The sequence below is a fragment of the Protobothrops mucrosquamatus genome, unplaced genomic scaffold (genome assembly GCF_001527695.2).
Source record: "Protobothrops mucrosquamatus isolate PMUCROS unplaced genomic scaffold, P.Mucros_1.0 scaffold768, whole genome shotgun sequence".
Lineage (NCBI taxonomy): Eukaryota > Metazoa > Chordata > Lepidosauria > Squamata > Viperidae > Protobothrops > Protobothrops mucrosquamatus.
Genome location: NW_015387036.1, coordinates 346,044 through 372,961, shown reverse-complemented (window position 1 = coordinate 372,961; position 26,918 = coordinate 346,044). Strand labels below are relative to the sequence as shown.

General features: G+C 53.1%; 2 protein-coding genes across 3 annotated transcripts; both read left to right on the top strand.

Annotated features, from left to right (window-relative positions):
* Positions 1-11,779, top strand: FES (FES proto-oncogene, tyrosine kinase). 2 transcript variants are annotated; one of them, XM_015818609.1, is made up of 16 exons: positions 1-216; positions 1,039-1,212; positions 1,335-1,431; positions 1,805-1,988; positions 2,267-2,420; positions 2,527-2,642; positions 2,877-2,999; positions 3,668-3,854; positions 4,163-4,249; positions 6,976-7,185; positions 8,148-8,270; positions 8,348-8,401; positions 9,219-9,337; positions 10,130-10,224; positions 10,525-10,648; positions 11,443-11,779. In XM_015818609.1, exons 1-16 carry the CDS (start codon positions 1-3, stop codon positions 11,606-11,608), a joined length of 2,229 nt encoding a protein of 742 aa, XP_015674095.1. In that variant the 3' UTR covers positions 11,609-11,779. The 2 variants fall into 2 exon arrangements, with proteins under 2 accessions (XP_015674095.1, XP_015674096.1); XM_015818610.1 differs by lacking the exon at positions 1,039-1,212 and having other exon boundaries at positions 1-152; positions 1,265-1,431.
* Positions 11,772-26,177, top strand: MAN2A2 (mannosidase alpha class 2A member 2). The gene is made up of 25 exons (XM_029284619.1): positions 11,772-11,866; positions 11,955-12,010; positions 12,218-12,356; positions 13,894-14,407; positions 14,498-14,642; positions 17,356-17,527; positions 18,631-18,758; positions 19,328-19,501; positions 19,813-19,999; positions 20,167-20,344; positions 20,445-20,647; positions 20,737-20,919; positions 21,005-21,119; positions 21,218-21,285; positions 21,402-21,567; positions 21,856-22,092; positions 22,181-22,303; positions 23,215-23,329; positions 23,412-23,545; positions 23,644-23,785; positions 23,967-24,100; positions 24,921-24,998; positions 25,184-25,378; positions 25,519-25,629; positions 25,789-26,177. The coding sequence occupies exons 1-25, from the start codon at positions 11,772-11,774 to the stop codon at positions 25,942-25,944; spliced, it is 3,948 nt and encodes a 1,315-aa protein (XP_029140452.1). The 3' UTR covers positions 25,945-26,177.
* The last annotated feature ends 741 nt before the right edge of the window (positions 26,178-26,918 follow it).

Genomic DNA, 26,918 nt, shown 5'->3' with positions numbered 1-26,918 from the left:
ATGGGCTTCGGGCTGGCGCTCGGCTGCCCCGAGGGCCACAGCGCCCTGCTGCAGCTGCAGGAGGCGGAGGTGCGCCTGCTGGAGGGGCTGCGCAAGTGGATGGGGCAGCGGGCCAAGAGCGACCGGGAGTACGCGGCGCTCCTGCACCAGATGCACAGCCTGGCCGGCAAGCGGGAGGGCGGCCGGCAGCCCCGCCTCGGAGGCCAGATCGGCCAGGTAGGCAGCCCCGGGCGGGATCTCGGCCGGCGCCTCCCCGATCCGTCCGCTCCGGGCTCCTCGCGGGGAGAGCGGCCTCGGGCGCGTCCGAAATGCCCGCGGAAGGGCGCGGCTCTTGGGTGGCTCAAGAGGGCGGCAGACGAGTTACAAACCGCGGCCGAGGCTTTTGGCGCTTCTCCACCGGGGCTCTGACTCTTTGCGGGGCCGTTTCAGAGAGACCCGGCAAGGGCGCCCCTTCTGAAAGAGCCAGAGGCTCCAGCGTGGAGTCAGGTTGATTTGACGGTCAAAATGCATTTAAAAAAACCCATAGCTGGGACTGACCAAACTTAGGGTTGCCAGGTGTCCACTATTTGAGCGGACAGTCCACTTTTTTCACATTATGTTCACTATTTTTTTTCACAAAATAGTGGACATATTTTTTATTCAAAAGCTTTATGATGAAATGGTACGTAATCTAAAGCTGTACAGTCTACTTTTTTTACTACTTAACCCCCCCCCCCCCGCTTGTCCGCTATTTTTTGGAAGCAGACCTGGCAGCCCTAACCAAACTGCCGGAGAAGAGAGAGAGCCCGCTGGTTTTGGGGGTCTTTCCGATCATGGCATATTTCCCTCCGCCATGGGGGGGGGTCAGTTAAGGGGAGAGCCGGCAGGCCTTCCTTCAGCTGTCCTGCCTCCACTTGGTACAAACTGGTTGTAAAGCCCTTCTTCAGAAAGATCTTTCCGCAACCAGCTTAAACTGGCACTGCATCTAGAGAGTACCCCAAGTCCCCCCATGGAATTAGGCCAGATTTTGCCGGCTCCTGGTCACCCTCTCTTTTGCAGTGCTGGTGGTCCCTGGTGACCCAGACTGAGGCGCTGAGCCAAGCTCTCGAGCGCCACGCGGAAGCCCTGGTGGCTGGACCCCTGGACACGCTGGCCCTGCTCATCCAAGACAAGCATCAGCTGCACCGGTGCTACAGTGAACAGTGGCAACAAATGAACCAGGATTTCATCCGGGTACAGCAATTTGGCTGAGCCCTCCTGGCACCAACAGGATCCCGGGAGAAAGGGCCAGGAAGGGGGGGGGGGAACCCACTGGGGCTGACAGCCCTTCTGAGCTGCCTTCTTGGCTTTTCCAGACCACCCAGCAAGAGCCCGAGCGCCTGAGAGCCCAGTACCGCAGCCACATCCGAGAGTGTGCGCAGGCAAAGCGCAAATACCAGGAGGCCAGCAAAGGTGAGTCCTTCGCCAGGGGCAGGATGGGGGCAAAGCCTTTCTCATCCCACATCCTGCTCCCTGTCAACAGCCAAGCTGATGTCTCCAAAGAAATCCTAGCCGTGATGCCTCTTGGGACAGACAGAGACCATGCCAGATGGTGCTAGTGTTTGTCAGTGATTGGTTAGGCCAGGGGTAGGCAACCTTGGCTCTTTTATGACTCGTGGACTTCAACTCCCAGAATTCCTGAGCCAGCCACGCTGAGGGGAAAGGGAGAGGTTTCCAAGCGGAGCGTGGCTAGCTGAGGAATTGTGGGAGTTGAAGTCCACGAGTCATAAAAGAGCCTACCGCTGGACTCTAATCCTACCTTCCACTTCTGTGGCTCTGTCCTCAGACAAGGAACGTGAGAAGGCCAAGGACAGATACGTCCGCAGCCTCTGGAAGCTCTACTCCCTGCACAACCAGTACGTGCTGGCCCTGCGAGCTGCGGAAGTGCAGCACAGCCTTCACTACGAGCAGATCCTGCCCGGCCTTCTCCAGTCCCTGCACGGTCTTCTGCAGGAGATGACCCAGATCACGTAAGAGCAGCAGTTGACCCTGGATGGGCTTGTGCCGAGGGCGATTCAGGAGGGAAGATGAAACAAAACTAGGCAGCAGGGAGAGCGGGGAGAGTGGGCACTGTTGGGGTACAGTTAGCAAAGCCCTTTTTTCTTACCTCACGCCTTAATTTCTTTGGCTTAGTATTTCATTCTTGTTGTCTGCGCTCTGTACAATCCTGCTGACTTCAGAGAGGGAAGCGAATGTGCATGTGTGAACGCTGTTCTTTCTATTCATCCTCTTGAGTTTGTACCAACAGGAAGGCAACCTTGCAAGAATACGCCAGCATCACAAGCCTGGTACAGGAGGAGATGGTGGCTGTGCACCAGGCCATGGTCAGGGCCATCGACCGCATCCAGCCAGACATTGACTACGATGAGTTCCTCCCCCCTTGCAGGTACGGTCTGCTGAGGGTTTATCTCCTGGGTGGCGGGGAGAGCAAGGGGCCGGGGGCTTTTCGTTCTCAGGCTGGCTGGGGTCTCTCTCTCTCTCTCTCTCTCTCTCTCCAGGTGTGAGCAGGAGATGCCAGGCCTGGTGACCTTTGATAGGAGTTTGCTAGAGGAGGCTGAGACGGAGGTCCTGCAAGAGGGGCAGCTCCAGCTGAATGAACTCACCCTGGAAAGCCTGCAACACACGTGTGTAGGGGAAGGCGGGGCCCTCCGGGAAGAAGGCTGCCCCTGGGTGAGGTGGTGATCCAGCCCACCTGCATGGGCACTGCTGAGGCCGGGGGGGGGGGGAGAGGAGGAACGGAAGAAGAGAGACCAGCCTGCACCGACTGGCCACCCTGGAAGCTGAGCCTGGGCACACAAAACTCACTATGGGGCTGTCCTCTGTGTGTGAGACAGGAAACCCCCTTCTCTGCTTTGCAGGCTGATCTCCCTGGAGGAGGAGCTGATCGGCGCCACAGAGAGCGCTGACGGCCATCGCAAGCGTGTCCAGATGCTGGAAGCTGAAATCCAGAACGATGAGATGGCAGGGAGCCCAGGGAAACGGTGAGCCTGTGCCACTGAAGCAGGAACCTCCAGAGGTTGCCCAATTGCCACTCTGGCTCCTCCACTGTTACCCAAAGGGAAGGGTGCAGATCCTGAGGGGCCAGGCCAAGGAAGAGTAACAAGCTCACTTCTGCAACGCATGCTTGCCATTAGAATAGCCCTTCGTTTCTGTTTCTCCCTTTGCGAGGTTGTGTGAAACACACCTTGTGGCTCTCCGTCCCAGAGGCCAGAAGATGGGGCAACAGCACAACTCCCTGCCACTCATTCTACAGCTCCAAAGCCTTTCCCCACCCTCTCTTTTCTCTGTCTGATGCCCCACAACATTACACCCCTGCCCCTATGAAGTAGGAGGCGTGGGGGCGTGTTCAAGGTGGTCCTTGAAGGCTACTCACTCATTCCCACATTCTCTTCAAGCAGCGAGTAATCTAAGAGAAATGCTCCTCTTGCACAGAGGAGCTTTTATTTTTCTCTTCTTGGTGGCCCACCCAGAGGAAGCCACGTGCTGGATGCAAATATGTCTTGTGCCAGAGATCTCCTACCTCTTTGGAGGGCTGAGGGCTCCCTTGATCTTCTGCCACAGATGTGCTGCCCTTGGCAAAGCATCCTTTCCCGTGCATGCTGCCTTATCCTTGGGTGCTCCATCCAATGCACCTCTTTCTCTTCCGTAGCATCCTCCTCCTGGGAAGGCAGAAGTCCCTGCATGAAGCTTGCCACCTTTTCCATCTTGCTCTGGGCACTCAAGAAAAACTCAAGGCCCAAAGGGATTTGCTGCAACAGAAGCTGGATGAGTTGGGATCCCTGGACCCTCCACCTGTCCCTGATCTGCAGGGCGACAGGCAGTCACTCTCTTCCGGGGTGAGTATAAGCAGTGCCCTGCCAAGTCAGCAAGGCAAGGTGGTAGCAAAGCATGTCTGAATGGCCCCAGGCTGCCTCAGGGCAACTTGACCATTGTGCTGATCGGGGAGACAGGAGGGGCACAAGCAACGGGCTTGGTCCAGTCACTCCTTTTTCTCCGCCCTGCCACTTGGATGGGCTGAACTCCAAGCCTTGGCGGGCTGCTCTGCGGTGGTCTCTGACATAGTGCTGAGCTTGGCTCTCTGGGCTGTTTCCCCCCACTGCTCACACCAAGTTCACCCTCTGCCTTCTTTCTCTGGCAGGAGCAGGAGTCTGAGCGAGATTGGAGCCGGACGCCGCCAGCTTTGGAGGCCCTGAAGAATCACATCTCAGGCATTTTCCGTCCACGTATCTCTGTGAGTGGCCATCCTTGCTTGACGCTTCTCACTGCCTCCCTGCCCAGCTGGATTTCCTGACCAGTTAGGCAAAGCCCAAAAAGTCCCAAACATTTGCTCTTAAAATATGCTAGATGAGGAATGGGCAAAACTGGCATTTATTCAGAAGTAGCACATTTTTTTTCTAGCTTTGTTTTTGGGATAAAATAATTAAAAACGTCTTACTGCCACCATCCCAAAATTGGAGCTTAACATTCTTAAAATAATGTAACGTGTGAAAATGCTAAAAACGTGAAAGGAGGAGGAGGAGGAGGAGGAGGAGGAGGAAGAGGAGGAGGAGGAAGAAAGAAGGAACAAGAAGCAGGAGAATCCAGAGGCGAGATCAACAGGTCCGTAATTAAAAGGATTTCAGTCTGAGCAAAGTACGAAGGTAGCTAGGCTGATTCTGGATCTGTTGGCTTTTCATAACGAACGGAAAGTGGCGTAATTGCAGCAACGTCAGTTGGGCAGAGCTGAGGGACCTACAGGCATTTCTTACGGTCAGACAAAAAAGAGGAAACCAGAAGAAGAAATTCAGCAGAGAGGCAGTGAAGTTGAGCAATTTAAAGCCAAACCAGAGTCGGTTCCTCAATGGAGAGCAGCCATTTATCCATTAGAAAAGTGGGCCCTTTGCCAGTCACCAGTCACTGACAGAAACACCGCAAGGGAACATCTTCCTGTCTACAGTTTTGCACTTTGGGTTTTCTTCTGGCCTCCTGAAGGAAGAGTCGGGCCTTGAATGCCCTTTGTTGTCACAATCAGAGTGCACAATCTCTGCACACTTTTCCTCCGAAAGTCCCCAGGCTCTCACCCCTCCTTAAAGGGCCAGTCCCCACAATTCAGCTTTGGCCCCATCCCCGGCTCATAGAAATTGAGCAAATAAAATAAGGGTGGATGTTTTATTGTTTTTAAATGCTTTTATTGCTTTTGCAGATTGGAATTGTAAACTGCTCAGAGTCATTGAAATGGATTGTTATAGAAATTGAGTAAAAAAATATAGTAAAAATCTAAAATATAGCTGTGGCCCCAGGACCGGCCCTTTCCGCCCCTTCCCGACAGAAGCCTTGTCTGTGCAGCTTCCCAGCTGGATCTTCGGGAGTGTCAAACTGTCACTTCCCAGGAGTCCCCAAAAAAGCCAAGTTAACTTATTTCAACATGGGGTGTGTGTGTCAGTGGTGGTGGGGTGGCTTGGTCTACCTGCTATTGTTCAAGGACAGGTAGAGCCTGTCTCTCCAAAGCGAAGGGCCTCCTGCACCCCAACCATGCCCAGCCCAGCTTGGCCTTCCACTTGTCCTCTCTGCCAGCCGTGTGGAAGCGGATTTTGCCAGCCAGCCTGGAACAAACAGGCTAAAGCTGCTGCCTGAATGCAGCCTTGGGGTTCTTCTTCCCTCTTCTCAGTTCTGATCCTAAGGATGAACTTCCTGCCTCCCACATGTGTGGGGTGCCCTTGTGTTGTCTCTCACACTTACTTAGGAGTGATGTTGATTGTGAGCAGTTACCTCATTAGTTAGCAATGATCTTTATGAATAGTGAGTGTATAACAGGAGTTATTTCTCTGATAAGAAGTATGTCAACTCTCTCTCTCTCTCTCTCTCTCTCTCTCACACACACACACACACACACACAAAGAGAGAGAGAGAGAGAGAGAGAGAGAGAGAGAGAGAGAGAGAGAGAGAGAGAGAGAGAGAGAGAGAGACATACCCACTGATCAGATAGTCCTCAGTTAACTGTAATTGAGACTGGCAACTCTATTGCTAAGTGAGGTGGTCATAAAATCACGTCTCTCTCTCTCTCTCTCTCTCTCTCTCTCACACACACACACACACACACACACACACACACACAAAGAGAGAGAGAGAGAGAGACATACCCACTGATCAGATAGTCCTCAGTTAACTGTAATTGAGACTGGCAACTCTATTGCTAAGTGAGGTGGTCATAAAATCACGTCTCTCTCTCTCTCTCTCTCTCTCTCTCTCTCTCTCTCTCTCTCTCTCTCTCTCTCTCTCACACACACACACACACACACACACACACACACACACACACACACAAAGAGAGAGAGAGAGAGAGACATACCCACTGATCAGATAGTCCTCAGTTAACTGCAATTGAGACTGGCAACTCTATTGCTAAGTGAGGTGGTCATAAAATCACGTGGCTGCACTGGCATCCGGTGGTAGCTCTGGCAACGGCCGTTAAAGAAATTGTGCCTTAAGCATGGTATTATGCGGCCGTGACTTCCAACCTCCTGCCAGCTTCCCCATCAACTTTGCTTGTCAGAAGCTGGCTGTGAAGGTTGCCATGGTGATCATGTGACCACGGGATGCTACAACCATTATTATTGCATGCCGATTGCCAAATCGTGATTACACGGCCGCAGGGTCACTGCAATAGCACTGCAACTTTGAGGATTGGTGGTAAGTCTCCTTGCCCAGCACCGCTGCAATCGGTCACTCAATGAGTGGTCACTAAAGGAGAACTGCCCGTAGTGGATGATTGTTCAGCTTGTCCTGTTTCTCTTGCATTTCCTTCTCCTCTCCAAGGCCAGCTGTGCTCTCCTTTTCCCCTCCTGCCTTCTCCAAGTTCTCCTTGCTTTCTTATTTGCCCGGAAGGGATCTTCCCGTCCTCTCCTGGTGCCGGAAGTGGCTCTTCCCATGCAGGGAGACGAGCGAGGAAAGTGCCTTGAACTTCTGTCTCTTCCACAGCTGCCACCCTCTCTGCCGCAGCTCCCGGAGGTGCAGAAGCCCCTTGGGCAGCAGGCCTGGTACCATGGTGCCATTCCCCGCATGGAGGTGCAGAAGCTTCTGCAGACCAATGGTGACTTCTTGGTGCGTGAAAGCCAAGGCAAACAGGAGTACGTCCTCTCGGTGCTGTGGGAAGGGCAACCACGGCACCTTATCCTGCAGGCTGCTGATGTGAGTGCTCGGGGGAACCTCAGGGCAGCAGTGGGAGGCTACACCCTGTGCCAGGGGTAGACAACCTTGGCTCTTTTATGACTCGTGGACTTCAACTCCCAGAATTCCTGAGCCAGCCATGCTGAGGGGAAAGGGAGAGGTTTCCAAGCTGAGCCATGTTGGCTCAGGAATTCTGGGAGTTGAAGTCCACGTGTCATAAAAGAGCCAAGGTGGCCTACCCCTGCCTGTGCAAACAAGTCAAGCATGTTCCATTCACCGTTGCTTATTGGGAACAAGCCTTCTACTCCAGTACTGGCTGTCATTTCTGGCCCTTTGTAGGAAAGTCCTAGGGACCTTGATTGAGCAGAACCGATCCCCAAGGAGTCCAGAATCCTGTGCATGAGATTGCCAGTGAACGCACCAAAGCTGAGTTTCAGTGCTGCCCTTTGACATCGGAGCACCCATACAGAATTTGGCAGGTGGTGGGCCTGAAGGCTCATGCAAGCGGAGTGGATGGCAAAGGAGTAGACAGCATGGAGTCATCTGCCTGATAGTTCCCTGGGCTGGAGTTCTGCTCAAAGAAATTTGAGCCACATGCTCCACCAGTTCAACTCTGGTGTATTCTAGAAGAAAGCTATTTCTGTGCAAAGGATGGCATTCCCTGTTCTCTACATTGCGAGTTTTAGCTGGATATGATCTTGGGCCAGCTGTGTACTGTGACCTTGTATACAGTTTATGTATCGATAGAACCCACAATTCTTGGCCTTCTTCAAGAGTGAAGTTAGCAGGAGGGAAATTCTTTGTAGGAGATCTAGTGTGGAATACCATTCTGCCACCAGCTGGCTTGGGAGGCTGTAGGTTGGTACGAGAATCCTGTTCCGTTTAGGAAAATGTAGAAGAGGACGCAGTGGCGTAGAAGGGGAAGTGACTTTCCCCACAAAATGTAGCCTTCCAGAGTAATGGTGGGGTGCTCTTTCCCCCAGAATCTGTACCGCTTGGAGAGTGAGGCTTTTCCCACCATTCCGCTGCTGGTTGACCATTTCCTCAAGTCCAGGCAGCCCATCACGAAGAAAAGTGGCATTGTGCTGGTCAAGCCCGTCCCCAAGGTAGGAACCGGATGGTGGTGATGGAGAGGGTGCTGGAGAGCGTCTGGGGGGGAAATGACGGGCTGCTCTTCCCCCAGGACAAGTGGGTGTTGGACCATGAAGACGTTGTGCTGGGCCAGCGCATTGGGCAGGTGAGTGATGCCTCAGCCAAGCAACCCCTCTGAATAGAGGAAGCACCTGGCTGATCTGTTGTGCCCTCATCCATGCCCAGAACTTTCCTTTTAGAGCAATAGGTTATTTTACAAACTTGCGTTGCCCCCCCCCCCCGCCTCATTGAAAAGGAAGCCATCCGCTTTTGGATGTGCTCCTTGTCCAGTCTTTCACTGAAAGGGCACATGGTCAGCAGGCTCTGTGTCAGCAGATCCCTGCTCTGGATCCCCCGGGCTCTGTGTTCACTGCTGCACAAGTTCACCCTACAGTTTTGTTGGCCTTTGCATTATTTTCCTTTGAGTTCTTGGCTCCAAGCCTTTAGGGATGGACCTGACTCTGGAATCATACTCTTTGTTCCTCTGGAAGGTTTTTTTTTGGCCGTACAAAGGAGCTAAAAGACCTTTTTGTGGATTAGGGGAAGGGCTTATTTAGCTGATAGTTCTGCACGAAGGCCTGTTTTAAATAATTATGAATATGATCTCAGTTCTGTTCCAGGGATTGATTAAAATGTATTGCTGTGTTGGTTTAATGTTGTTTACGGAGTCCTGAGTTCATTTCATTGAATTGATTTCCAATTGTTGTTTTTTATCCTGCTGCAATCTTGTGTTAGTGGCAGGTGTTTCTCTCTGAAAGGTGAGTTGTGAAGGCACTTAGCAATAGTTGTTCTTCAGAAGTTTAGGAACTTGCTGGTTCTGCCAGAATGCAGCAAGTTTCAAGCTCCCTTTTCCAGCCTTTGGCTACTCCTTGCCATGCTGAAGGAGGGGCTGCTGCTACATGGTCTCGGCCCTTATTCCACAGGGCAATTTTGGAGAGGTCTTCAGTGGATTATTGCGTGGCAGTAACACTCCAGTGGCAGTGAAATCCTGCCGTGAAACGCTTCCAAATGAGCTGAAGACCAGGTTTCTACAGGAGGCTGGGTACGTATGGCTCTTTGTTAGCTGAGGCCTTCAGCCAATCACTGCAGCACAGACACCAAGGCCACGTTCAGGATCTCCCTTTCAATAGAAGGTGAGGGAACGCATAGCTCCTTCACTGGCCAGTTTCCCTGAGGGAGGCATTCGGAGCTTCTGCCTGCTCTGGCAGATCAGCAGAGAGCCTGGAGAGCCTGCCTTAGTGGCACAATGGTTAGAATGCAGCACTGCAGGCTATGTCTGCTGACTGCTGGCTGCCAGCAGCTTGGCAGTTCGATCTTGACCGGCTCAAGGTTGACTCAGCCTTCCATCCTTCCAAGGTCGGTAAAATAAGGACCCAGATTGTTGGGGCAATATACTGACTCTGTAAACTGCTTAGAGAGGGCTGTAAAGCACTAAGTGCCAATAGTCTATTGCTATTGCTTTGCCGTCTTGTGGCATATCTGCGTTTGATACTGGGGGCTCCTCTTTTCTGAGCATTTGAGAGGAGGCAGCAGGCACAGCTCAAGGAAGCTGGCTATGAAGACTTCGGTGTTGTTTTTGCAAGTCTTTCTTAACCAGAGATATTGAAGAAGGGGATTAGGTTACAGAAATCTTGGCAACATTTACTGTACCATTCAGTTTATCCCAATCCTCTTGGTAACCACCCACCGATACCCGGAGGAGTGCTAGCGATTCTTCTGACGAAGCACATGCAGATCTTCTGCACTGCATATTTTGCAACAGCCATCCACTTTCCCAGGCTCTGAGAAGCCCATTATGGCCTGCCCCTTCCAGCTGCGTCTACTCTCCCTCTAGGATCCTGAAGCAGTATAGCCATCCTAATATTGTCCGGCTCATTGGAGTCTGTACTCAGAAGCAGCCAATCTACATCGTCATGGAGCTTGTAAAGGGTAAGTCTGTCCTTTTGCTCCACTTGCTTTCTTGAAACTTGGAGCCTGGATTCTGCCCTCCACCAACATTTCCAGGAAGTAATGATGGAGGCCAGGGCTGGCCGTTATGTTGGCTTAAGAATGTTCTCTCTACCTACCTTGATAGCGGCTACTTCATGAATGCCCAGGTGCCCCTCCTCTTTTCTCTGCTGAGGAAAGGCTGAACTAGATTTCATGACTTGGGATGCTCCTGTCCCCGAGGAATACCGACCTAAGGTGGGAAGAGTAGCAGGCATGAGCCTCTGCCTTCTCCCTCCCCAGGGGGCGACTTCCTGACCTTCCTGCGCAACGAGAGGGCTCGGCTGACAGTCAAGGAGCTCCTGAAGATGATGGAGAACGCTGCCGCAGGGATGGAATACCTGGCCAGCAAGCGCTGCATCCACCGGTAAGTCTACTCAGCCCAACCTGCAGCCAAGTCAGGAGGGCTTTGTGGTAGGTTTAGCTGAGTCCTTCCCGATGCTTCTGCCTGGGGGTGTCAGCTGGCCCTTTCCAATCTCTCCGAGGCTGCTGATTGCTGCGATCAGAGTGCAGGGTTATGCTGAGCGAGAGTCGATCGAGTCAGCTGCCTTGTGCCCTGGTGGAAAAGCCAGGGGACCCTCTCTTTGAAGGGGCAGAGAAATAGCGAGATGGCCATTTGCAGAGGCTGCTGGAAAAGTACCTGACCACAACTAGACTTGAGCATGACTCAGGCGCTGATACGCAGGTTCTGAGGTTTTGCTTGATTAAAAAATACAGGAAACCAGAAGTTGCCTTCAAGAGTTACGTGTTTATTCAGCTGAACAAAGACGGGCTTCTCTAAAAAGAGAAAAGCCCCAAATATCGAAAAAGCCTTATTTTTATAAGCAATTCACCCAGCAAAGCTGACCCATATAAGATAAAGACGTCGCCCTGTAAGGCTGGCATACTGTAGATGAAAAAGGAAGAAAGCAGAAGTAGCAAATACGTTCCCTTTTGGGTGGTTTGGATGTTTCCCCAAGGCACCGTAGGTTCCCGGTTGGGTTAGGATATTGGCTGTTTCCTATGCTGTCCTTTCATGAACTTGCAACCACGGGTCTGCAAGTGGCCAGAGAGAGCGGGGCCATCTGCAGGTATTCACAATTGCTAGTGTCCCCTAAGCCTGGGTCAACGGTGCCTCCGAGCAACCACCTGACTGGTATCTGTGATTCTGCTGCTTTCCAGAGATCTGGCGGCACGGAACTGTCTGGTGGCGGAAAATAACACTCTGAAAATCAGTGATTTTGGGATGTCACGGGAGCAAGTAGATGGCGTTTACTCCTCCTCGAGTGGAATGAAACAAATCCCTGTGAAGTGGACAGCCCCAGAGGCACTCAGTTACGGTACATAGTTCCGAGGCTCTGGCCCTGCAAATGCCATAGTCCAGGCCTGCTGCAGAGCTTTGGCTGGGTGGTTTTCAGCCGCTACCGTGGATATTGAGCTTCTTGCAACCACCTTGTCCAATCCCTGCCAGAAAGATTGAAGATTATGGGCAGCCTCCATGCTTCCAGCTCATGCCTGCTACTCTCCCCACCTATCCAGCCATAAGGAGTCTTTCACTACAGACCTCGAAACCCCAGGACGACACCCTTCGAAAGTCGGACCCACGGTGTGGCATACGGTTATACTTGTTGGTCGTCTGGGCACTTCGACACCTCTTCCCACTCAGGGTTTTCCTCCGTGTCTCATCGTTTCAGGTACGTCAGTACACCGTTTACTAAGACTTCTCCCAACCGAACTGCTTGGCTGCTGTGTACCTGGGGACGAGACTTGAGACCTAAGTAGGAAGCTAGAGGGTCGGAAGTGACAGGGGTAAATGTCACGGCCAAGCCATGGGGATTCGGCAATTAGTTGCTATTTTCCCTGCAGATCCATCAGGAAGATATTAAGTGAGCTGTGAAAAGGTGGCTCTGTTTCTTGTTAGATGTCCTTTCCATAACCTGGTTGCCCCTTTTTCCAGGTACTCGTCTGAGTGCTCCAGCCCAGTGTCCCGAAGATGTATACCAGCTCATGTTAAATTGTTGGGAATACGAGCCACACAAACGACCCAGCTTCAGCAGCATGCTCCAAGACCTGATTGTGATTCAGAAGAAGCAGCGGTGAGAACGCTAATCTCAGGAGGTCTGCATGGACACTTCTCAAATCCTATGCTGTGCTGATATCCCAGACCATGGCCTTTCACTCCCGGCATATACAGACCGTCTCCAATCAGGTCACCTGCCTGCTTGTGGCCAGAAGAGACCTAAAGCTTCGTTCTTTGAAGTCATCTGTATTTTCTCTAAAGTTGAAAATAATAATTATAATGTCCAGATTATATTCTCAAAAATGCATGCTTAATTGAAAGCAAGTTCCAATCTTCACCTCAAATAAAATAGACAAGATGCGAAGCTATAGAAGAAGGAATTGAAGGAGTAAGAGGCTTCGTATTTTATAAACCCTTCCCTGTGATGGGGTGGAGGTAGGTTTTAATGTTTCCTTTGAAACTAAACTGTGGCACTTCATTATGGTTATAGAAGTACCACCTTATACCAGAAACAAAGCAGGCGATACTTCATCCAAAACTTGCCACAATATTCACCATTTACAGCCCCGATATAGCAGCATCTGTTCAGATCCACATGATACGAACAATCCAGGATTGAAAGGAGGCCAGAACATTCGCCCAATGAAACAGATCAACCAAACCATCACGGTTTCTAGGAAAGCAGCAGCACGGCTTGTCTTGATAGCTCCCAAACAAAGCCTCTGGAACAGTGGTTCTCAACCTGTGGGTCGGGACCCCATTTGGGGTCGATCGACCATTTCACGGGGGTCGCCAAGCAAGGCTGTCCGCCATTTTTTTGTCCGCCATTTTCCCCCCTTTTCCAGCGGGTGCCTTACCTCCCTTGGGCTGGGCCAGCTGGTGGTCGGCCTGCTCCGTCTCTGCCGCTTGCCAGCTACGCCTCGGCCGGCGCAGGGGGCGGAACCACACATGCGCGGTGCTCCCGGGCAGGGAAAGTCCTCGACTTACGATCGGTTGGGTAGTCCTCGACTTATGAGCGGTTTAGTCCTCGACTTATGACCGGTTGGGGGTCGCTGCATTAAAAAGGTTGAGAACCACTGCTCTGGAAAAATCAGGAATTAGCATCAGTAATTTATTGGCACGACCTTCCTTCCTTAAACTGCTATGGCCAGTAACAACAGGCCACCCCAGAGCGGTCCAGGCCCAGGGACCAATTCTTGCAGGAGAACCAGGTGCTGGCCCTGCCCTCCCTTCTAGGAACATCACCACAGCCCTGGGGATGTGCATCTGCTGCTTCTCCATCGCCAATCGTAAATCCATGCTTGCCTCTTTTGGTCTCTCCCATCTTTGAAGTTATTTAATGTGCCAGTTCAGTGGGAAGATACAGATGGCCAATGTTTTGGTCATTATTAAGCCAATTTTAGGGCTTCAACAACACTTTCAACAACTCATCCAGGTCGCCACTGGCTGGCACGTTGGGCTAAACGGAGGGGCCTTAACAGCCCGCAGAGCCCCTCAGGGCAAGAAGAGGCTCCGGGAGGAAACTCACCGCGGCTGCTTCGGGCCTTTGGCACAAATGGCGAGGAGCGGAGCCCTTGTCTGGGCAGCTGGGCCCTCCCCCCACCCTCGCGTAGCCCTTGTGGGGCCACAGCCGCAGGCCACAACGGGGGCGACGGAGCGGCCCTGGGCGCCAAGCCGGGGAGCCTGCCCGTGGGCACCCCCAGCGCCCCAGGCCCGTCTTGCGGCGGGCGCTGGGGGAGCGAGGCGGCGCCCCACCTGCCTCCGAGGCGCTTCGGGCCCGGCTCGGCCTCGCCGGAGGAGGAGGAGGNGGCGGGGGGGGGACGAGGGGGGTCCCCCAGGCTGACCAGCCTCTCTCTCCCCCCCGCGCAGAGCCAGATCTCGGCGCTGCAGAGCCGCATCGAGCAACTGGAGCAGTTGCTGGAGGAGAACCACGAGATCATCGGCCGCATCAAGGACTCGGTGCTGGAGCTGACGGCCGGGCACGAGGGGCGGACCGCGCCGCTGCCCGTCCGGCTGCCCAACGGCTCCTGGGCGCTGCCCGCCAACGGCCGGCCCGGCTTCTTCTCCGTGGCGCCCGGAGACTGCCGGCCAGGCCCGCGCGCCGCCCGCCCCGAGCCCGACCTGCAGGTGAGTGTGTGTGTGTGTGTGTGAGTGGAGGAAGCCGGGGAGGGGGAGCCGCCCGACGCCCCTACCGCCTCCCACCTCCTCGGCCCGCAGATGCTGGCGGTGTCGGCGCTGCTGCCCTACGACAACCAGGACGGCGGGGCGTGGAAGCAGGGCTTCGAGATCACCTACGAGCCCCACGAGTGGGACGCGCAGCCGCTGCAGGTCTTCGTGGTGCCCCACTCCCACAACGACCCAGGTGAGACAGACGGCGGGGGGGGGGGGAAGGCAGGCGCGGGCAGGCTGCCCTTCCCTGGGGGGGGGTGGGACGGGACTCGGGGCTGCCTGCCTGGGGCTGTGGCAGGGAGGGGGGTGCGGAGCTGGTGGGCCCAAAAGGTCCGGTCCTGGAGGGGCAGGATGCAGAATTGGGTGGCGAAGGAGAAAGGCCTGAGCGTAATGTCCCACTGCTCAGAGGCTTATCCTCATTTTTTTCCTATGTGATTTATCCCCACTTCAATGCTTACTTTTCGGAGTCAGTGGTTACAGAGGCAGAAAAGAATTAAATGGTAAACCAAAGAAATTAAACGCATAAAAAGCAAATGCACCTCAGAAAAAACAATATAACAGAGAAGGAAATGAAAGTATATATAGGTAGCTCAAGACTGAACCTTGGAATCCTTGGTGCTCTTTGAGCTGGGTTGTTTTCTTGCAGACGTTTCATAACCCAAACTAGGTAACATCGTCCATGCAGGGAGCGGGGTTTGCTCTCAGTTGATGTTCCAATGGCTTCTTGCCCTGTCAGTGTTGGTGTTTTGGGTCTTAGAAGTTCTTGGTTGGGCTGTTTACTATTGACCTGTTTGGCAATTCCTTGATTGCAGTATTGTTTACGTCTTGATTGCTGGTCTGATGTTAACCTTGGTGTTAACCTCTGCTGATCTGGGTGCTGATTGCTGGCAGGGAGTGTTTTGGTCTGTTTGTTCCCTTTTTGCACAATATGTTGGCTTGTAAGGCAGCCTCTAGATTGGATTTTCCAGTTGGGATAGAACAGGAGTAGGCAACCTTGGCTCTTTTATGACTCATGGACTTCAACTCTGAGAATCCCTGAGCCAGCATGGCTCAGCTTGGAAACCTCTCCCTTTCCCCTCAGCATGGCTGGCTCAGGAATTCTGGGAGTTGAAGTCCACGAGTCATAAAAGAGCCAAGGTTGCCTACCCCTGCCCAAATGCCTGAATTTTGATCACGTGACTGTGAGGAAAAATATTTAAATATTTAAACCAGGGGTCTTCAAACTTGGCCCTTTGATGACTCGTGGACTTCAACTCCCAGAATTCCTCAGCCAGCATGGGGGAACTATGGCCCCTTCATGACTTGGGGACTTCAACTCCCAGAATTCCTCAGCCAGCACGGCTCAGCATGGAAACCTCTCCCTTTCCCCTCAGCATGGCTGGCTCAGGAATTCTGGGAGTTGAAGTCCACGAGTCATAAAAGAGCCGAGGTTGCCTACCCCTGAGATAGAAGAACAGGAGCTTGCTTGGCTCACCTTACTTTGTGGCATGGGCTTGATGACTTTAAGTTGGCAATCTGGTTGTGTTTCCTGTCTGGCTTATCTGGGAATGCCAACAACTCCCCAAGGCTCAGGTGTCAGAGCAGACTTCTCCTGGGTGTGGGAGATAAACAGAGCCTCCATGACACTGCAGACATCTAGGATTCCCAAAGGCCCCTGGAAGCTGAGGCCTACTGCCCCATTCTACGTGTGCTGAAGGATTATTTTGAACAACATTTTTAAAAAGCACATACAGTACAAAGCAAAGTGCTGGAACCAACTTGATTGCCAAGAATGCCTCTGGATTTCCAAGAGGTTCCTTAGAAAATGAAAAGGATGGTCAGGGCCTTGTTCACAACCTAAAAAAGACCCCCTTCGCTTCGTAGTTGGTAGAGGGTGAATATCCTGGGGCTAGGGAGGGGGGGGCTGGGAGAGAGATCCCTCAGAGGACTTGGTGCTGCTTCCCTGGCTGCTTTGATTGGGTCAGTCATTTTGTGAATCATCCAAGCTGTGTTCCCAAGAGGCCCAAAGTACTTATGGCCACTGCTGGGCATGCTGAAGCCCGGGGCATTCCTGAAGGAAGGGGTGTGTCACAGCACCTCATTTTGGTTTTCTCTGGGATGCCCAATACAGGAGGGCCTGCTAAGAGTTAACAGAATAAGAGCCCGGGGTCCCTAGGCTTTCTGGTGGGGAGCCTGGAAAGCTGGTCCAATATGAGGAAGCAGAGGAAGGATGGGATCTCCTTTGAAGAGGAAAGCGATGCAGGGAAGCGGGTTCTGGCTGAACAGCAAGAGAAGCAAAGAGGGGTTTTTTTTGATGAAAGACCGGATCAGCTGAAGAAATGGCAGCCTTTTATTTCCTAGCAACATCTAAGCAGTTTAACATGTTTGCTAAGGAAAATATAATTCTGAAAGAATAGAAAAGAGGCTAATGTGTTTTATCAACAGCCTTATCGATATCCAATAAAGTAATTATAGCAGATCCACTTTAGCATTATTTAAAGTTAGACCATTTACCAATCTCATATAATCAGCTCTTCATCTAAAATGAAAAACACTTGATCAGTATGTGTCAGGGAGAAAGGGGTATTGATTCCTAGATATATGAAATATTTGCTTGCTTGAGTCACAAGGAACAAAGTTGCTGCTGCTTTTGTTCATACACCGAAGTTTTAACTGGCTCTTCTCCAGGTTCCTCAAACCTGAGCCATGGGCATGTTACTGCAAAGTCTACCTTCATAAAAACCATTTTATTTCAATCATTATAGTTCCTTGAAATGATACGGCAAGAGATGTGTAGCAAATTGGGACCACAGTAGCATATTCTTGTTCAATTTCTCTTCCTGACATCTCCTCTTTTTGCCAAGAGCTACTGTGTCAACATATTTGTGATGGGTGTGTTATAATGCCCCCTTGTCTCTTACTCAAAGGCTGGATCAAGACATTTGACAAATACTACGTCGATCAGACTCAGCACATTCTGAACAATATGGTGCTGAAGCTGCAGGAAGACCCCCGGCGGCGCTTCATCTGGTCTGAAATCTCCTTCTTCTCCAAATGGTGGGACAACATCAGCAGCCAAAAACGGGCTGCAGTCCGCAGGTAACTGCAGGCGGTGTGTGGATGTGTGATTTATTTTCTGATTTCAGAATTTGGGAAACATAACTTTAGAAGGGTCATATCATGGGTTGAGTGTAACGTAGCTTAGTTGGCCTCATCCATGCCATGGAAGGACTTGGTGCAGAAATGTAAACATTTCAACCACAGAGATAATCCTGTATGCAGAAGTACTAGAGGAACTAGTCTGCTGCAAAAGATGTACAATTTGTTTTGAGCAGTAGAGGTCATGAGGAAGAACATCTCCCTAAGCAACTTGGACATCATACATTTGTTTGTGTTTCCTCTGTCACCCACAAAAGCTGAAACAAATTGCTCCCAAATTTCATTGGGGAATTTGAGAATTGGTTTTCCACCCACCTTATAAAAAATCAGTAGGATGTTAAGTGTTGAAAGTGTAACGCTGATGGAACAGAGAGTGTTAGCAGGAAACAATTATTTCTGGTTTCAAAGATACACGAATATAGATGAAAAATATAAGAGAATGATATAAAAGCTTGCATAGGGATAACAAGCCAAAAAATGCAAAGACAGGGTTCTTCATTGAAATATATACAGGCAAAGAAATAATATTACATATGGGACATAGTGGTACTATTCCATACTGTTATATGTGAACATTGTGCATGAACCAGGCCACTGTGTTAAGCTGAAAGGGAGTTTGTGTGGCTTGGGTGTTATGTGAAAACTGCCATTGTGATGTGCTAAGTGTATTTTGTATTTAACCATGTGGTACAATTTCAGAAATTCTGTTTGGGGATGTTGGCTTTTTTTGTGGGATATTTTGACCAATTTTTTAAAAGTTTGAATCACTCTTGGAGAATATCTAGACTGTGGCTTGAGTGGGCAGGAGGGTGCAGGTATTTTATATCTGAGCATCTTTAGTTCAGAATGCTCTATTACAGGTGGCTCCAATCATTCCAAAAATTAGACGTCTTGAATTTGAATGAGTTCATAATGGGACTGTTCTGGATAAAACGCTTCAGAAATGGTTGGCCCAGCCCGGTTTAAATGTTCAGACATTTTGGAATGATGTTTTGCACTTGCCTCCTTTGGAGATTTTTTTGACCCAGAGCTCTTGTTTGCAGGCTCATAGGGAATGGGCAGCTTGAGATGGCCACAGGAGGCTGGGTGATGCCAGATGAAGCTAATTCCCACTATTTTGCCATGATTGACCAGCTCATTGAAGGGCACCAATGGCTGGAGAAGAACATTGGTGAGTGCCGTGACTGAGGCCGGCGGTGTGCGAGGGCCAGGCAGAAGCACTGGTGACAGCATCGCTTGGAAGGGGTTTGGGGCCACTTGGGAGGAACCCCATCTTTGTAGCTGGGCACTTCCAGTAGCTCTCAGGCTGGAATTTTGGATGCTGTATCAGAAAGAAGCAAGCCGTCACCAGGAGGAAAGCCTTCCATGGGATGTGCTTCCATTGGCACATCTCATCTTTGAGCCACGTCCTGTATGTTTAAAGGCCTGGTTTGAGAGCGGGAGGGAGAGTCTGGCTGTGCCGGGGCACCGAATGCGAGGTAGAAGCACCTCCAGCCAGGTTTATGGCTTTCTACTCCAGTTTGCTGGCAGGTGGAAGCTATGGATTGCTTTGCCTTGACAGAGGAGGAGGAGGAGGAGGAGGAGAGTCTGGAGGGGAAGCTGATAGCACCCCTTTGTACAAGGACTCACGTAGACCGAATGGCAGGACACCAGCAGGGTCGACGTTGCCTTGGCAGGGCAGAGGGGGCTGGGCAGGAGGGCCGCAGCCGGCCTTGCGAGTGACTTCTCTCTCTTCAGCAGGGGTGACCCCACGCTCCGGCTGGGCAGTGGATCCCTTTGGTCACAGCGCCACGATGCCTTACCTCCTGCGTCGGGCTAACCTGACCAGCATGCTCATCCAGCGTGTCCACTATGCCATCAAGAAGCACTTTGCAGCTACTCAGAGCCTGGAGTTCATCTGGAGGCAGAGTTGGGGTGAGGGCTTGGGGACCCTGCCCTCACTCGTCTTCCCGAGCATTGGGCAGCCCCCTCGGAATTTTTATTCGTATCTCGCCTTGATTAATCTTACAAATAGCTCAAGGCAGCAAACGTATCCAATACACTTTCCTCCTCTTCCTGTTGCACCCCCCCCAACAACCACGCAGAGCCTGGCTCTCTCCCCAGCAGCCAGGATGTGCTGCCCCCTCATGTCAGTTGACTAGGCCGGCTTGGTCTAGGTGGGGCCTGCGGGGGCCATTTGGGTGGGCAGGAGCGTGAATCTGCTCTGGTTTGCCCCCCTGCCCCAGATGCAGACTCCAGCACAGACCTCCTCTGCCACATGATGCCTTTCTACAGTTATGATGTGCCCCACACTTGTGGGCCTGACCCGAAGATCTGCTGCCAATTTGACTTCAAGAGGCTGCCAGGTGGGCGCATCAACTGTCCCTGGAAAGTCCCTCCCAAGGCCATCACCAGCAGCAATGTGGCCGAGCGGTGAGTGACCGAGAGGGGCTCGGGACCGGTCCCGCCTCTGAAACGCCTTTGTAGCCCTTCCTGCTTTCTTCCTCTTGGTCTTCTTCGTGCCCTGCTCTCCCTCCCTCCCTGCCTCCCAAGCAGTCTCGGGGGGCCTTGTCAGCCAGCCTGGCTTCCTCCCTCCCCAGGGCACAGCTTCTGCTTGACCAGTACCGGAAGAAGTCCAAGCTGTTCCGAAGCAGCGTCCTGCTGGTGCCCCTGGGAGATGACTTCCGCTACGACAAGCCCCAGGAATGGGATGCCCAGTTCCTCAATTACCAGCGCCTCTTTGACTTCCTGAATGCCCGTCCAGAGCTGCACGTGCAGGTGTCCTGCCCGGTCTTGGCCAAGGAGGGTGAAGGCAGGATGGGGGGGGGTGCCTCGCTGAGGTCCTGGTCTCTGACGTGATGCTCGCTCTCTCCTGCAGGCCCAGTTTGGGACACTCTCAGACTATTTTGATGCCCTGTACAAGCAGATGGGCATCATCCCGGGCATGAACCCGCCGGGCTTCCCAGTGCTCAGTGGGGACTTTTTTTCCTACGCAGACCGGGAGGACCACTACTGGACAGGCTACTACACTTCCCGGCCCTTCTATAAGAGCATGGGCCGAGTGCTCGAAGCCCATCTCCGGTGAGTGGCCCCCCGGGGGGGAGGGGCTCTGCTGGGGAACCCTACTTCAGCCTTGCGCAACTAATGGCCTCTTTGCCCTGTTGCCACAGGGCTGCTGAGACCTTATACAGCTTGGCCCTGAGTCACGCCCGCCACGTTGGCATGGAAAGCAGGTACCCACTGTCCGATTATGCCATGCTCACAGACGCCCGGCGCAATCTGGGGCTCTTCCAGCATCACGATGCCATTACTGGCACCGCCAAGGAAGCAGTAGTGGTGGACTATGGTGTCAGGTAGGAGCAAGCCTTGGCTGCTGGACAGGGGCAGCGGAGCCCAGCTTCCTGCTTGGTTAACCTTCTCCTTCTCGTTCCACCCCAGAATGCTCCACTCGCTGATGAATGCCAAGAGGGTCATCATCAATGCTGCCCATTACTTGGTCCTGGCAGACAAGGAGGCCTACCACTATGACATGGCAATGCCCTTCCTTGGCGCAGTGAGCTCCCATCTCCCTGTGCCTTTTATGCCTGGAGGAATGTTAGCGAAGGGGTAGGGGCCTCTTTGGGACACGCTCAGTCTCCTTCTCCCTTCCAGGATGAGACCCGTCTCAACCAGGACTCCCTGCCAGAGAAAATGGTGATCAAATTGGATGCCACACCCAGGTGGGAGAAGGGGGGCGGGAGTGCTGCCAGCCAGGGGAAGTGGGGTCTGGCAACTGTCCGGACCGAGTTCTGCTGCTGGTGGAACCAGGTACAGTGCTTGCTAACCCCTCTTGCAGGTTTGTGGTGGTATTCAATCCGCTGGAGCAAGAACGCCTGACTGTGGTATCCCTGCTGGTGAACACCCCTCGGGTCTGCATCTTGAATGAGGAAGGGCAGCCCCTTGCTGTGCAGCTCAGTGCCCAGTGGCAGTCTGCCACAAACATGGTGCCCGATGTCTTCCAGGTAGTTTGGGAGACTTGGCAGGGGAAACAGGGACGACAGAGACAAATCTTGTAAGATTGCAGGTCCAGGGGGACCATAGATTGTGTGGACCTGAATTTCATATTCCAGCTTTTGTCTCAATTAATCGGGAAAGTTTCTGGGGGAGGGCATGGGTGTGTGTGGATGCCCGGCCTTTTCCCCGAGAGGCCCCACCGCAGACTTTATGGAAGAACCTTGCCGTGGTCTTAGCCTTCATTGCGTGGACGGATGGGCCTGAAGGACCAGACTTATTTTATTCTTCATTGACAGGTGTCTGTCATGATACGCCTGCCGGCACTGGGCCTCACCATCCTGCAATTGGTCAAGTCTTTTGACAGCCACAACACGCTGACCTCTTCGGTGCGCCTCTTCCTGCACGGCCGTGATTTCGCTGGGCATAAGCACGAAGCCCTCCCCATACAGGTCCTGCCCACCACTGTGGACGATTTCTGCCTGGAGAACCAGCACTTGAGAGCTTGTTTCTCAGGGCCGAGCGGCTCGCTCAAGGTGACGCGCAGAGGGGACAAGGCTGGAGGGGAAAAGGGAGGGCAGGGGGAGGAAATGTACTAACTGGTGCTCGGCTTGTGGACTGCAGAGTGTGCATCATGTTGGCGACAAATGGGAGCAGCAGCTGAGCAGCCAGTTCCTCATCTACGGGACCCGGACGACCAAGGACAAGAGCGGTGCCTACCTTTTCCTGCCCGATGGTGAAGCCAAGGTCTGAGCGGGCTGCCTGGGCTGGGGTTGCTCACCTTTACCTGGGAAGGGGTGAAGACAGAAGTGGTCCTCACTTGGACAGCCTGCTGAGCCTGCATCTTGTCTGTCTGTCTGTCTGCCATGAGACATGATGCTTGGCTGGTTTCCAAAAGGGTGGGACCAAGTCACGGGGGTCCTAGTCGTCTCTTGGGAGACTCGCAGGCTTCCTTGGGTACCTCGTTGGCCGCTGGGAGAGCAGACCACTGGATGAGGTGGGCCAGGGGATCTGATGCAGCAGGGTTGCTTAGGATGGATGCTGCCTCGTGGCTTTCCAAATGGGCATGAAACACTGCCTTTCTCATCCCCAGGGATGGGAGGGCAGCCTTTGTGGGAGGTGGGAGAGCCTTTTCTGTCTGTTCCCAGCACGAGTCAAGCAGCTGTTACACTCAGGCCACCCCATCCTCAACCTGCAAGCAGCCTCTGTGACTCCCGGTCTTTGCTGATGGGGAGGTGGGCGAGGGGCACATCCCAGCCATGGATGCACTGGCAGAGTGTGGCTGCCTGCTGGATTCTGCCACGGATGGCTTTGGGCTCCTGCTTTCACATCAGCAGTGCTTGCTTGACTTTGATGGATGACTTACTCATCGCTTCCCTGGAGAAAATGCTCTGCCTAATATTTGATAAGTGCTACAAAGAGGGTTTAATGGTTTCAGGACAGCCGCTACTGCTGCTGCTTCTTTTTAGAATCTGGGATTTCTCCCAAAAAGCTTGTTAATTGTTAACATTTTCGAACATGCACCTTGGTGTAATTGTTTTTAAATTGCATTATGTAGTACCATTAAAGACTAGTAAAAGGCAGGCCAGAAATAGATTTAAGCTGGATCAGAGCCACTTCCCTGCTTGCATCGGCTCCCCCCATTTTCTTCTTTGTAGCCCTACACCCCCAAGGACCCTCCGGTGGTGCGGGTGACCGAGGGGCCCTTTTTTTCAGAGGCAGCCATTTACTACCAGCACGTCCAAGAGGTGGTCCGGCTCTACAATGTGCCAGGTGAGAACTTTGGCCGCGCTGCGGGATGGGGTGTGGTGGCCCAGAGTGGGCCAGTCACATCACGCTGCGTCTCTGGCCACAGGGGTGGACGGCCTCTCCCTGGAGATCTCCTGCCTGGTCGACATTCGTGACCACGTCAACAGGGAGCTGGGTCTGCGCTTCAGCAGCAGCATTGAGAGCAAGGGCAGGTTCTTCACTGACCTGAATGGCTTCCAGGTAAAGGGCTGGCAGAAGCTTGAACCCCCCCCTTTACCCCCTCCCTGGTGCAGCTGGAGAAGCCGCCCACAGGTTTGCCAACTGTACCTGCCCCGCAGATCCAGCCCCGGCAGTACCTGGAGAAGCTGCCACTGCAGGCCAACTTCTATCCCATGCCAGTCATGGCCTACATCCAGGACAGCCAGCACCGCCTGACTCTGCACACAGCCCAGGCCTTGGGAGTGTCCAGCCTGGGCAGCGGTGAGTGTGATGGAATGGGTACAGAAGCACCCAGCGGTCAGTCTGGGGGGAAAGCCAGGAGGAGGAGCGCTGTGCTTGAGGTTTGGGAGAATCCTTCATTTGCTCAGAGAGATCCTGGTGGTGGGACGGGGGCACCTCTTGACTGGGGGGGGGCTTCTCCTTTCTCTCCACGAATTGGCAGGCCAGCTGGAGGTGATTCTGGACCGGCGTCTCATGCAGGATGATAACCGTGGACTAGGACAAGGTCTGAAGGACAACAAGCGGACCTGCCATCGCTTCCGCCTCCTGCTGGAGCGATTCAGCTCGGCAAACAAGGTAGGAAGCCCCAGAGATGCCCCCCGCTAGATCGGGCCTCCTTCCTTGCCTGGGACTTCTTGGGGAAACTTTTTGAGTGCCTGCAGATAGGTCTCATTGAACTGGATATTCAGAAGGACTTGGGAGAATGGATTTAAATCCACCCGTGAGTAAAACTCACTTCTTGCCATTGGGGACCCAGCCAATTTTCTCCTTTGGCTCTGGAAGGCAGAGCAGTCCTGGCAACGATCCTTGCGTGGAAGGGCTCCCGCCTAATCTGTTGCCCAAGAAAGGACTCTGAAGCAGCTCTTTGGCCTTGCCCCTTGCCCCCGTCCCCTCTGCGTTGCTGCCCCCCGTCTCCTTTTTTGCCAGGAGAAATACGAAACGTTTCTTCTCTGTTTCAAAAGGGAAAGGGGAAGGCATTCCTCTCCCCCAGTCAATGGTCTTCGTGGCTGTGATTTTATACCCAGGGTCTCCAGTTCAGAACAGGAGTGGCAGAGAAAAGAAGACCCATCAGTAGCCAAGGAGGAGGAGATTAAAGAGAGAGAGAGAGAGAGGACTTTCTATTGGGAATAAATATAAGTAGAGGTCCATCTAAGAGATATTAGACCTAACGGGCTGAGGGCAATAAAGGAAGCCCAAGAGAGATGATCCAAACAGACCCGGAGGGGAAGAAGGCAGGAAGTGGATCAACCCCAGGAAGGACACTATACAGAGCCGGCTCTTCTTCAGCCCTGCTGAGGGAATGACCAGCTTCCTGTCCACGAGGAGTGTAGATCTGAGGCAGTGATATTCACTCTGGTAACCTACCTATTCTCATCGCCCCACCCCCACCCCCCAGAGCTCCAGCTTCTTTTCCAAACTGGCCTCCATGCTGAGAGACCTGGTCCTCCCTAGCAGCAAGGCTGAAAGCCCAGAGGTAAAATCTGGTCTTGTGGTGTAGTCTGGCCTTTCCTTGCCCTGTTGGCGTGTGTGTGTGTAAGCCCAGCGTAATGCTTAGTAGCCAATAGTTTAGCCACCGTAGAGGCTCCTGTTGGGGCTCATCTGAGGGTGAGGCTCCATGGCTTGTGCGGCTGCGTCCATCTTCTCTCCTTCTTGCTGCAGGCCCAGGAGGACCAGCCCACCAGCTTCCCATCTCTGCTCAGCCACATCACCTCCATGCACCTGAATGCGGAGGTTCTCTCCATGCCGCTTGTGCAGGAAAAACTGCCCCCTCCAGCATTGAGGTCTTTTGCGCCGCTTTCGACTACGGTGCCCTGCGACTTCCACCTTCTCAACCTTCGAACGTTGCAAGGAGAGGTGAGCCCTGGCCTGCCAGAGCTGAGCCAAGAAGCCGAGCCCTCGGCCTAGACAACCCTTGCCTGCTTCCCCGGCCTTCCCTGCCTGCTGAGCAGAAGCCCTTGGGCTCCCAGGTGGTACACAGGCTTTCTTCTCCCCAGGACGAGGCCTTGCCGTCTGCTGAGACAGCTCTGATTCTGCACCGGAAGGGCTTTGACTGCGGCCTGGAGGCCAGGAATCTGGGCTTCAATTGCACCACCACCCAGGGCGTGGTATGTCTGGAGGTTCTCACTTGCCCTGGAGGGAAAGGGACCAGGAATGGACATTCGCTGGTGGGGTGGGGGTAGTTCGTGTGAAGTTGCTTTAGGAAATTAAGGGGATCTTGGGTTGCTGGGCTTTTGCACCCTCAGCTTTTGTCTCTTGTTCTTCAGCTGTCCCTAGGTAGCCTATTTCAGGGCCTGAACCTGATCTCCGTGCAGCCCTCTTCCTTGACGCTGATGTATCCGCTGACCACGGCCTCCCCCAACAGCGCCACCATCCAACTTGACCCCATGGAGATTGCCACCTTCCGTCTTCGCTTCGGATAGCCTGAACCCTTCATCAGGAATTTCTGCATATGGACCTTCTCCCTCCTCTGGCATAGCTGCCCCAGAGGGAGCTGCTCCATGCCAGGCAGAGACAGAGATGAGATCCTCGGCTAGCTGTGTCCTTTGATGCTGCAGGAATTGCCCGGGGTGCTATCTGTGCCTGGAGAACTTGGGGCACTGCTTCCAGAATTTGGTTCTAGTTTGACACGGAGGGCAGCGGACTATGCTGTGAGGAGAGAGAGAGCTTACGTGGTTTGAGCAGTAGTGAAAACTTCATTTCTGCTCTTCCCTGGCTCCGGAAACCAACTCTGTAGTTGGTTTGACTGATCCCGGACATGCAGAACAGGCGCAGTGTGTAGCAAACACTGTGGAACGGAGGATGGGCCAAGGGGAGCTCCTGCCGCTTGAAGCAAAGTCCTCGTCTCTGGGTGCCCACTTCCTCCAGAAAGCGGGGTGGGCGTGGGGGGTGGAAGGCCTGTAAGCAGGAGTTGGGTGGCAATTCACTCAGGGTTGGGAAGCAGCTCCCCATATTTTTTTCATATAGGAGGGAGTGTTTCTCCACAGTGTGAATTCTCTAGAGAAATGCTGACTACATTCGTACTGTGAACTACAGAGGGAAGGCAAAAAGTCTTTCCTCCCAAATCTCTGCTGCAGCTTGGTCCAAGACAACCTTTAGCTAGCTAGCACAAGGCTGAGTCTGCTAAAGGCCTTTTCATTATGGATGAAGACAGGAAACTCCCTGGACATTTCTGCTCCCTTTCCTGCCTTGAGTCCAAGAGCGAGGCCTGCTGCTGCGTTGCGGTTAATAGAGCCAGCTGGCTCAAGACTCTTTTCCTTTCTGAAGGGTGAAGCCAGCAGTGCCATCCCGCTACAGAACATGTAGCCGAGGAGCAGCTCCTGCCCCAACTGCCCTTTCTCCCTGGCCAACGGGCTCCCAGGCAAACTTTGGGGATGTGCCACCTTTTGCACGGCAC